At 39.8% G+C, this 12,229-nt stretch overlaps 1 protein-coding gene and 1 non-coding gene across 4 annotated transcripts in view; both read left to right on the top strand.

Annotated features, from left to right (window-relative positions):
• arhgef10 (Rho guanine nucleotide exchange factor (GEF) 10) overlaps window positions 1–12,229 on the top strand; it is a 50,901-nt gene that overhangs the window by 18,954 nt on the left and 19,718 nt on the right. For all 3 annotated transcript variants that reach the window (XM_023271881.3, XM_023271879.3, XM_023271880.3), the window contains 9 exons: window positions 661–777; window positions 1,125–1,217; window positions 1,700–1,870; window positions 2,606–2,751; window positions 3,412–3,596; window positions 7,779–7,894; window positions 9,707–9,834; window positions 11,176–11,276; window positions 11,583–11,704. In XM_023271881.3, the coding sequence (XP_023127649.2) occupies window positions 661–777; window positions 1,125–1,217; window positions 1,700–1,870; window positions 2,606–2,751; window positions 3,412–3,596; window positions 7,779–7,894; window positions 9,707–9,834; window positions 11,176–11,276; window positions 11,583–11,704 (1,179 nt within the window). The remainder of the gene's footprint in view (window positions 1–660; window positions 778–1,124; window positions 1,218–1,699; window positions 1,871–2,605; window positions 2,752–3,411; window positions 3,597–7,778; window positions 7,895–9,706; window positions 9,835–11,175; window positions 11,277–11,582; window positions 11,705–12,229) is intronic.
• On the top strand, window positions 12,073–12,146 carry trnai-aau (transfer RNA isoleucine (anticodon AAU)). Its single transcript has one exon. It is a non-coding gene; the product is annotated as a tRNA-Ile (tRNA).

Raw genomic sequence — 12,229 nt, 5'->3', positions numbered from 1 at the left:
AGTACAGTATATAAAGCCACTTGTATTTTTAAGTCATTCTTATAAACTCCATTCATAGAGTACATGATGGAGGTTAACTCTAACCTAAACTACACATGTACTCCTGAAATCTTCCTAAAAAGATTGGAAAAGTCTTCAGAACAATAACCACTGAAGGAAAAGGCATTATTTAATTGATCATGGGTAGTGCAGTAGGTCTTCAGACAAAGAAAAACTGTTTAAAAATGCAGTACAAAATTGACCAAAAAAACTAATACAGTATGTTTACATATGGGCTGATAATTTTGCTTTGTGTTAAGCGAATATTTTGATTGCTTATGCACATGCACGAATTATTCACGGGCAATTTTTAATCTGATTTAAAAATCTATATAAACTAGTGAGTATATGATTTTGTAGTGATACAGCTTGTAACTCCTACCTACAGATAGAGAAGTAAAAATATAGTGTTACTAAAAAAGTTGTGATAGCCATATTTTTGTGCACAAAGATTTCAATTTTAGTGACGCTGCAGCTACACTCTTTTAAAAGCTCTTTTGACACCTTCATCGACTGAATTTCTGTCAGCTGTCTGTGCCTTCCAAAACTGTTACAAAAACAGGTGAAGCAATATATTTCTGCAAGGTGTCAAAATGTATCAATATCTGTGCTTCTCTACAGTTTTCAAAGTCCATGGTGCTGGATGCCTATAGTGAATATGTGAACAACTTTAGCACTGCAATGGCAGTCGTAAGGAAGACGTGTGCCTCCAAACCTGGCTTCCTGGAATTTCTCAAGGTTTGAAAAAAACAAAGCAAAGTGTTAAATAACACTACAACTACAGTACCCTGTGGAAATGGTGTCATGAATATTGTTCTTGCACAGGGATCAGATATTTTTTTACGGAAAAACATGCACCTATTTTCACTGTTAGATGATAATCTTTATTCTTGTCTGTATCAATAGAGGGCTTCCAGCAACTTATTTTAACTCTTTATTTAGTGCAACTCTTGCTGTTGTTTAGCAACTTGTTGATTCTGAAGACAGCTACCCACTTTAAATAATAATAATAATAATAATAATAATTTAAAGTCTTTAAACTGGTTTATTCCTACAATACAGTTTACTCATCTTCTCATCTGCAGAATCGTCAGGAGACCAGTTGTGACCGAATGACTCTGTATGGCCTGATGATGAAACCTATCCAGAGATTCCCACAGTTCATTTTACTCCTTCAGGTATGATGCAATTTAGTTTTAACCTCCTTGATAGTAAAATGCTACATACAAAAGATAGTGTTGTATATACAGTATATTCACCAGCAGAGGGAGTGCCATACTCATAAATCAAGCCACTTTGTTTTTCAAAATGCTAATTCCAAGAGAAGGCAGGGGAATTGATCACAGGGGACATGGTTTCCTCATCTCTTTTGATATTACTTTTCTTTGCCCTGGCATATTTGCATTTTCTGTGTCTCTTGTAAAAAAAAAAATGGGACACTGGATCTAATCAAACTAGTTTGGTGATGTAAAAATAGAAATATACGAGTATAGAAAAGAGGATGCTTTCATCAGATGTTGTTGGACATATTTAATTCATGCAGATTCACTGAGAGTTGTTCTGGTGCCTTTCTTGTATTATATTAACTGTTGATAACATGATAGCAAGTGAATAATTCACAAACGCCGTATCAATTTAAGATTTGTGTCGTCTTCATCAGGACATGCTGAAGAACACACCAGTTGGTCATGCAGACCGTCTGCCCCTTCAGATGGCCCTGACCGAACTGGAGACACTGGCTGAGAAGCTCAACGAAAAGAAGCGAGAAGCCGACCAACGCTGCGAGATCCGTCACATTGCAAAGGCCATGAACGAACGCTACCTCAACAAGGTCTGTCCTTTTCTATGAGCCTTTGTAGCTTAAATCATCTAATACTGTAGTCACTGCTCGGTGAAGTTTGTGTTAATTGTATTGTTTGATTTTCTTATGGTGCATTTTTCACATGCTGGTTGAGAAAGTGGTGTTACAGTTGATTATGTACTCATTGCTCAGTCAGTGTTGCAAATTTTTGCTAATGTTTGATTCTTTTAGCATATGCTGTGGCATTTCTCTCAGCCCCAGTGTGGGTGGCTATCAGGCACTTGAGCTTCATAATTTCTACCAAGTATTCTCCTGACTGAATACCATATTTTTAGCGCATGGCTTAGCACAGCATGTGCAAACAACACCAGCTTTCCCCAAGGTGTAATTATTTGGCTATCTGCAGCCACCCACTCTGGCATCTGTGTCGAAATGTGTTTACAGAATGCCCTACATGGGGCAGATGGGTTGTTCTTCTTTGACTTTAATTGCCCAGAGTCACTGCTGACATCCATATATTATATCCTGTTATCCAAAATTAGTGGTTTTGCATTAGAAAGTGAAAAAAACAAGAATGAGTGAAACAAGAATGAGATGAGCCAGTGAAGCCTAATGAAGTTTGAGTATGTTTGGTCTTTTGTTATTCTCCATTCCCTCTTTGAGCTTTGTATTGATAGAAATGTACCGAAACAGAAACTATTCAGAGATCCAAACCTCAACTGTACGCTCACATATTGTTATTCTGACTTATCTTCAATGACTTAGCTTCTAAGTAACGGCAGCCGCTACCTGATCCGCTCGGATGACATGGTGGAGACAGTTTACAATGAGCGTGGTGAAATAATCAAAACCAAGGAGCGACGCCTCTTCCTACTCAATGATGTGCTCATGTGTGCCACACCCAATATCCGGTAAGAGTGACCGCAACCCAGACCTGTGCTTAATCTCTCCTTTAATTTGCACCCTCTCCTGTCTTTGGGTGCTATACCCTGTAATCTCTCTACCATTTTACATTTTTAGAAACTGATTGTCGTATGTATGCTTTTGTTGGGGTCTTGTTTGTGTGGATCAGTTTGCCTTCTGTAGGGTAAAAGTCTTGTCTTGAAGTTGACTTAACTGAATAGAAACTCACAAGCCTTTCAAGAGTAATGTGGCAAACACTGCATGTAACCAGTGTCCTTGGGGTGACCTTTTACCATGGTGAGTCTCTGAGTTTGGAACATATGTACTTAATGTGTCCTGAAAAATGCCATTCCTACGCTTTTCAGGCCCTGTCCTGTAATTCGAACATGTTGGTCACAACATACAGCCTCTGGGAAATGAGCACTGACTTGTACAAAACTGTGTTGTCCTAGATGAAGCATTCACCTCCTTTATCTTTCTAACACTGCATCCGTATGCCTCCTCCACATGGATGTTAATTTTTCTCTTTTATATCTTCACAACCTCTTGCACTCATGCTTCATTCTCATTTGGTGCAGAAGACGCATCTGCATCCCCACATACAAGGCCTTAATAACACAAACCAGAGCCAATTTGATGGATAGCCTTCATCATCCTTCTCTTTTCAGATGTCAGGATGGCAGTGGGAGTGGAAGTGGAAATGCTCCACTTGACCAAAAGTTCCTTCTAAAGTGGAGCGTACCTTTGAGCTTTGTGGAGGTGCTGGAGTTCGGATCCAGTGAGGACATGGCCGACAACAGCCGCTACCCAGCTCCTCATTCAGGGGAGAAGGTCGTGATCAACGCTAAGCCAAGTATGAAACACAATGTCACGTTCAGTTATTTTAAATAAGTAATCTGCCAGTCTGTGAGTCACGGCTTCTCGCTCTGTGAATTGAGGGCATAAGGTCTGGTAGAGAATGTAGTGGTTTCAGTTGATAAGGCAGAACCAGTATTTGAGGATTGTGTCCTGTATTGGACATGGAGATTTTAGAATCTGACCCTGGAGCCCATAACTCCTTGTCAGCTAGCTGGCTAATAAAGTTTTCAGTGATGACTAAAGGTAAATGTCTGTGTGCCTGCTCTGCACTCTATAAAACCTGGAGCTTGTAGGTTTTCAGGGGCTTTTATAATATGGCTCTCTCAAGGGCTATGATTATCAATATTATTTGCAGCATTGATAAAATGTGGTTAAGAAAAGGGAAGCGATTAAATAGACTGTGTTTTTCAACTTCCCTCATTTTAGAAAATTGAAAAAAAACTATTTTCTACTTGACTAATACAAATAATAAATGGATAAATTAGGTCAGTCCTGTTTAGACCATCCAGTCACTTAGTGTTGATTCTTTCCTTCTCTAATACTCTGGTATGCTGGCTGCTGAGTCCAATGATTTCAGTCTTTCCACTGGGTTCTCCCCTGTCACAGACAGCTGCTCAGCCACTTTAAAAGGCGAGATCAGACAAACAAGGAGCATAAAGAGAGTCTATGATTTTGTGGTCACAGCTCTGCAGATTTTATTCTAGGATTTGTTTGGTGTGTATATGCGTGTGCCAAAGTCATGGTAGTCTGCTGTATTGCTGACCTGGTGAGTGCTTTGATACGGTATTATCCCTGGTCTGTCAAAGGTTAGAAGTGTTTAAGAAGAGGTCAAAAGCTCACGCTTTCAGTTGCCAGTGGTGGTGGGCAGGAATTACTACCACTAAGTTACACACTGAACTATGTAGCTCACTGACTTGCTCATTCTAAAATGCTGTCTGCCACTCACTCACCACTCACATAATATTCAGTCCTTTCCTGCCAGGTGACACAGTGTCCTGTTTTTGTCTTAATGAAACCTCCATTGTATTTTTTATGTGTTGTGGCACTGAGTCCACAGCTACGTTTGAATACGAAGTCAGGATCAGGAGTAAGCTTCCACACTTTCCTGCCTTCGACTGCCTTAAAATATTTCACTCATTCCTTTATCTGCTTCCGTACATACACTCTTCATTCTTACTTCAATTTAGGTTAAATTTGTTGTGCCCTTCACTGCCATATCTCAAGGCAGATCATCTGCTTCCCTCTGATACTTCACTGAGACTTATGAACAGTTCAGCCATTGGATGGGTGTATGCTAACAGATGGCACAAACAGACCAGAGTAACATCTGGTCTGACTTTAGGGTTTTCCTATGGCTGCGACTGACAAACAGGTTCACAGCCTCATCCCAACCTGCTGTGATGATACAAGTGTATATGCACTCTCCTTAAAAGCCTGAGGAAAGCCATATGGGTCTCAATGTATTGTTTGCTCTCACAAGTAGCAGTTAATTGACTTAGATGTTGTGTAAGTTGCTGATATTGTTGAGATGATGGGCATTACCACAATGCTCCAAAAAGAAGTGATACTTGCCTTGACGTGGCTGAGTTGCTGTGTTAATCAATAACAACGTACTGACCTTGACTTGGTTCACTTGCTCTGATGTCGTTATTTCCAGACCTGCTTCAGTTCTATGTGTGTCTTAGGGAAAGTGTGTTTGTGTTACAAATGTGTGTATTGTCCAGGAACTTTTAACAAGTGGAAACTATTGTTTCTCAGTCCTCTGTGTTCAGCCAAAAGCAGCTCGGTGACCAGCCTACTATAAGGCAATGAAAAAACTCTCCAGCATATGATGTCATCTCTTTGCATGTCTCTCTGCTTAGTTCATCTCTTCTCTACACGGCACAGCAATCAAACCACCATGCAAACTGGTCATTTGTCATTACATTTCCCTGCTGCTCTCACAGCCAATATGTAATTTGTTGATATATTGTTTGTTTTTAGGAAATGTGTAATTGCTGGGATGACTGGCCTGCTTCTGAAGATGCTACCAGGCCTGTTATGTTAGAAAGCTCTTGGCATTTGGCACACTCACAAAGAACCATTCAGAGACTTGGACCCAAGTTGAAATGAGTTGCACAGTGCCAGTCTAGTCTGTGGGAATGGTCAGTGATGATAGGAATATATTCCTCCTTGGGGCATATCATTTGAATTACTAAATACAGATAATAAACTGCAAAAGATGGTACTTTTGCTTTTACAAAATTTATTTGACATCATACCAGCTTTCTCCTTATGCATATTTATTTAAAGAGACGGAAGAACTGCAGTTAGCTTTGAGCCCTATTATACAGATCGCATAGGGCTTCTTATTAACAGGATTTAGATACAAACAACTTGTCTGTTTGATTTAAAATTTAAACCATATACAGCGATATTGCTAAACTTGTAGCTTAATTAATCTTTTGTTATTCAATAATAAATAATACTAGGCCAGGTTTACCACAACACTGTACTGCTTACTACTGTCTGTAGATGAACTGTTGTAGCACCGCTTAGTCTTCATAGCACAAATATGCAGGTTTACTCAGCATTTCTCTCCTGACCTGAATTTAGCCCGCTCAGTCTCAACCTTTGGAGTAACAGATGAACTTTGAAAATTGTGTTCAATTCACTTAGACAAAGCAGTTGCTTCAAATTTACATAAACATGGTCACCAAAGTGTGAAATATACTCCAGCAGATGATTTCTCCTTTGGGTTTATGAAGCCCTTAAGTATATAAACTTAATCAGTAAGTGTTTTGTAGGAGAATTGATTTGATCCAATGACACAAATCAAATCCAACAGCAGGTCAGTGATTATGAAAACATCAGTGAAACCCAAAACCCATATGCACTACGGGAACCTTTGCAGTTGTGTTCATGCATGTGTAAAGATGACAAAGGATTTTCCTATCTGGAAGCCGCCTCTTGTAGACAAGCTCAGAGGGAAACATTTTAGAGCAATTCTCTCACAGACCACCTACAAATTTGACATTTGGCAATATACAACGAAGGGTAAGGTTTTCCCTGAATGTCCAGTCAACAAGGCCTCCAGGAGGCGACTGCGCTGGGTTGCCATGGAGTTGGAACACCGGTCAAGCTTAGTGACTATTGTGGTAAAAGACGAGGAGGTGGAGGAAGGAAAAAGAGAAGAATGGCACAAGCAAACGAAGCTGAAGGCATTTTGGTGCCAAAGATTCTGATGCAGTTTAACTCTTTGTGCACTGTTACACACTGTCAGCAGCTGTCTTTAGTAGTGAACATAATTCATGGAGCCAGATTTTAATTAGAAGAACGTTCTGTCCTTGTTGATTGCGCCATTTGAAGAAATGACCTCAATTTTTTGTCGGTTGGCAACTTTGGCCAACTGTCAAGCATTCTCCCTGTGTTTTCTGTTCTTCATGATTACCTTCATGACTTTATGTGTGGGAGAGAGACTCGTGGCCTGTCAGTCCTTTGATGTGTTTTGTGCAGCAGTGCTTTGTGTATGCAGAACACAAGCTGTTGTTTTCCACTGATACAGACCAACAGCACAATACCTTCTCTCGTCACATCACATAGGACCGTTAGATTTGATATTTTGAGGACAAATGCTAATAAGATGAGAGGCAAACACCTAGCAGCATGCATAGACAAGGTACACTGGGAAAGAACAGAACGGATGATATAAGCTGACATGCAAAGATAAACCTTATTAGGTGTGCAGCCTCTGAAAGCTAACAGTGGATAATAGTGTCCTTGTGAACAAGTGAGCACATGGATGAGAATCACTGCCGAGTTTGCAGAGCTGTCACTGCTGCCTGTGGGAAACCAACTGATTACCTTCTATTGATCTTTGACTTTGTTAGTCCCAGTTTTAAGTGCTTCCCCATGAGACTGGCCTCACTCATTGTTGCTTGTATATCCAGCTTTCTGTAAGGAGACTGCAGACAGCTGAGAAATCAGCTTCTAGGTCTTTTTCTTGCTGTGTCTTTTTCAAATCCCTTTAGGGCACGGCCTTTTTGGGGGAATCTTAGTGCAATCTGGGAGTTGAAAATTGGGTCATAATTCAGCAAAAAATGTTTTTTAACAGTCAGGATTGTTTCACATATATTGCATTTTTGTTGGTGTACATTTGTTGTTGTTTTTTTTCTAAATAAAATGTGTGTCTACGTAGATAAACTGTACATGGGACCAGGGCAGCTCTACCAAGACCTGCAGAACCTAATCCATGATCTCAACCTGGTCAACCAGATTTCCAGCATGATCAGCAGTCTCAAAGGAAACTACCAGGTACTCCGTGACTGCACTACACACAAACACTGATTTGAAGTCACATGAGTTAAACTCAATATATTTGTGGTCTTCGTTTTTCTTTGGGGGAAGTTTGATTAATATCATTCAGATTTACTCCTGTCAAGTATCAGTTAATCCTGTCTGAAAGGGTCTCATTATCAAAAAATGAAGTCCAGATTTATGAGTTCATCGCAAAAACACAGAATCGATGTGAGTCTAAGCCATAATAAAAAAACTAAACATGAGATATTTTCTATTGCTTTTATGGTCTAATTATAGTCTCAGAGGCTAGGCAGAAGTTGACATTGATAAATGTTCCTTCGGTGCACCTAACGACTTTTAAAATCACATTCATCAGGTCTCCCCCACAGATGTTCATAAGGAATGGCCTGTTATGTAGGCATATAATGTTTAGGCTGTGGAATGCACCGGTGTAGGCAATTTGTCTTGGGGAGACTAGCAGTCTCTTATGTCCTGATTTGCACCGTTCAAGCCTGTCATATCATGTGGCCACACACACAGGCCTGTCTGTGCTAGTGTGATGATGGAAGTGTAGTTTGCAGAGCGCAGCAGGAGTGTGTGTGACTGTGTTTGTGCTGTGCTGGTAGGTCTGTCGGAGGCAGAGTGGGAGGCAGAGTAACAGAGCAGCTCTCAGAGAGACATGTGTCCAAGAGATGGAGGGAGGGATGGAGATTGATGCCGGGGCAAAAGGAAAGGAATTAAAGAGGCAGGACTGATATGTATGAATTGTACACTGCCAAAGAATTGCTCAGTACTAAACTTTTCCTCATAAAAAGACACTGACAGTAGTCTAATTATAACTGCATACTTAAAGCTTCTGAATGCATTTTTGGACCATGTATTGAAAGGTCAAGATGTCATTCGAAAATTAAAGGCCAATCTTTCATTAACATTGTTTCTGCAGATACAGAGTAGGGCTGAATAATTAATTGATTTCAAATCAAAATTGCTGTCTGAAACATTGCAATTAACAAATCACAAAGGCTGCAACTTAGAATGTATGTTCTGTGGTGAGTCTGACCCAGAGTTCAAACTGTCATGTGAGTGGTTTTACAAATTCATGCCATCTTCCTTGTGTGACAATCACACATGGTGTCTCATGTGCTAATGCTTCATCACGCTTTCAGTCTATTATACAGTGAATATTGAACTGAAGCAGAACCTTAAGATATTACACTGCAAATCAAATTGCAGTTGCAGTATCTTGTCAGAAAAATTACATTTATTTCTCCCAAATCGTTCAGCTCTCATCCAGAGTATATATGGGAATGTTTTGTGCCATGGCAAAAAGTGTTCCATGAAAACTGATCTACTGAGAATTTATGAGGCAGTTTGGCTCGAAGCTACTTCTGTAGTTGCTGTATTTAATCAACAGTATGATGTGTTTTGTGGCTGTACTTTTTGTCGATTTTGTTGACATTTTATTGAAAGAAATTTGTAATAACTTGGCCACCTCATACACGTATATTGAAAAGCCCTGCTACTAGAAATGATTTACAGTCCAATATAATGCAGACCAATACAACCTCATTGTAGCCGATCGTATAAGCATCAGACCCTCTCAGGGCCGCTCTTCATTTTTTACTCATGTAATGTCTTTAAATAAACATGGTTATGATTTATTGATGTTGAAATGCTGTCAAGTGCATTTATTCATTTCCCTCTCTCATTGTTGTGTCTATCCTCTCTCTTTCTCTCCCACTCAATTCTTTTTCCACTTAATATCATGGCTCTCTCCCTTCTGATCTTTGTCTCTGTTTTTCTCTCCTCCATTACTCTTGTGTACAGAATGTTAATCCCACAGTGGCTCAAGACTGGGTATCAGGTCTCCAGAGACTGATACTGAAGAAGGAGGAGGAGATCAGGGCAGCTGACCGGTGTAGAATCCAACTCCAGCTGCCTGGCAAACAAGACAAGTCTGTTTTTTAAATACACATATAAACATTTATGTTTAATTCATTTTTGTATTGGCAGTATGTTCAACAGTCTCCGTCTCAGACCTTACCCTCTAAAGTGCTGTGTTTATCCTGGGTTTGTCTTTATCCCCTTTTACCCTGCTTTCTCCTTCTGTCCTCCCAGCCTCTCTGTATGTCTTTGGCTTTAGGAGAGAGTATTAGAGCACATTTGGCTATTTGGATAAACAAGTTTCTCCACCAGCTCTAATCTGAGCCATGAAACACAAGGGAGAAAATGTGCATCAGTGTTTGCAACAGAAGTCTACCCAGCTGCTGCCGAACAAAAAATATTCATGTCACACATGTACACACTCTGATATAGTCAGCACATGGCTCCCTAGAGGCACACTTTGTTTTGACTTTTTCATATTCTGTTTCTATAACTGTCTTTTGCTTCAATCTCTCCGTCACTTCCTTACTCCATCACTCATCCCTTCTGTATTTAGCTGCTGAGATTATCCACGGGTATGTTTGGAAACACAGCTGTGCCTCTCTCATTCCTTTGTTGATCCCTCAATCGCAAAACACAACACTTCTCACCATCAGCCAGGAGTGACACAAGTGATGCATTTCAGACTTTCCCACCCGTACAACAGACACACACCTAAAGTCTGCACGAGCTGCTTATAGAAGCGATAATTGACACTGACTTCAATTGCATTTCTGTCACAGTCTATTGCCACAGTCAGCATTGAATAGAGAGACTCAGTTGCTTACACAGGTGCTATTCACCCCAGAAAGAGGCATTTTCTTTTGACGATATTGGATTCTTAAGTGTAAAGGATGCTAATCAGTGGACTAAATATCTATGCAAGAATGTTCAAACATTAGCATGTCTGCTCTGAGAAATGTAAATGCTAATTCAGGCCCCTTGGTTGTCACATTGTTGACACATTATTCAGTACAGTCTTGTTAAACAATTGATATTTTGCACACAGATATAATGTTTGGTTCATTAACTCAGTCTTTAATATTTGCATATGACTTAAAACTCTACGTGATGCCTTTTCTGCAATAAAATATTAGCTTTCAACTTTTATTACCTTGAAAAGGAAATGTCCATTCTAACCTATAGTACGCTGGTGTGAGAATTTTTTTTATTTTGTGGTCAGCCAGAATGTTAAAAACCCACTGTCTTTTTACATTCTGCCTGCATTTCTTAATCAACTCCGATCACCATGAAGATCCACTGAAACATACATGTGAATGATACATTTATGGTCAGTATAACAGTTACCGAGGTACAAATGTTCTTTTATTTTTGTCATCTCTGTGTTCTTGTTTTATTCTCTCTCTTTGCAGGGCGGGTAAACCCACTTTCTTCAGTGCAGTGTTCAATACTCTCAGCCCAGCCATCAAACAGTCATGGATCAGTAACTTGCAGATGGCTAAGCTGGCTCTAGGTACGGTACACTGTCTGGCAATATACTTCCACTTGTCTCAGTCGCACAATTGTTTTTCCATCTGCATGCATTCATACAAAGTGAGGCAGACTTTATTGAGTTATTGGTTTATATATTTCTTTACTGTATTCACTGTTGTTTAACATGATTGGGTAGTCTTTCTTTAACAGGTCTGATTATTAGGATATTTGAATTTACAAACCGTCCCGTGGAGCCATTCACTCAGAAAACAGATTTATTGCTTACTGCATACTACACAACGTTGAACTGTTATATTTGTGTTTGTGTGTATTTTTTTTCTATCAGAGGAGGACAACCTACAGGGCTGGTTCTTCGCAGAGGATGATGGAAACCAAATCAAAAAGCAGAAACACCCTCTCTTGCTTCGACAGATGCCTGTGGTCATGTCAAAACTACAGGAGTTCAAGGTACGACTATTTTCTTCCCTAGATCTTTCTTAGTCTCTGGCTTGTAGGCCTGTTAACTCAGCTGGTTGGAATGAGGGCCGTGGATTTGATCCAGTAACAATCCAGTTTGGGTTGCAAAAAGAGAGTTTGAGGGCAGACAGGACTTCTTAACACAGTTTAATTTGGTTTATTGACACATTGAAGTCCAACATAGTATCGTATGAAATGGTATTACTATAAATGTTTTGCTGCTAATCCGAAAAATGTACTTATTTAGTTTTTTTGCATAAATTTCACCGTGGCCCAAGAATGACATACTGTCTGCTGTATGTTTTTACAATACTGCTACCAACTCAGCCAAAAATGAGTAAAAATAACACGTAGAATGTGGCCGGTTAGCTCAGTTGGTTAGAGCGTGGTGCTAATAACGCCAAGGTCGCGGGTTCGATCCCCGTATGGGCCAATAATTTTTAAAGAGAATTACTGAGTCATTGTCATAACTCTCACAGTGTTTAGTCAAAAGTGACAGTGCAATCAGAAAAATTA

Source organism: Amphiprion ocellaris, chromosome 20 (assembly GCF_022539595.1).
Source record: "Amphiprion ocellaris isolate individual 3 ecotype Okinawa chromosome 20, ASM2253959v1, whole genome shotgun sequence".
NCBI classification, from domain to species: Eukaryota; Metazoa; Chordata; class Actinopteri; family Pomacentridae; genus Amphiprion; species Amphiprion ocellaris.
The sequence above is the reverse complement of the archived record's forward strand: the minus strand, read 5'-3'. Positions and strand labels throughout refer to the sequence as shown.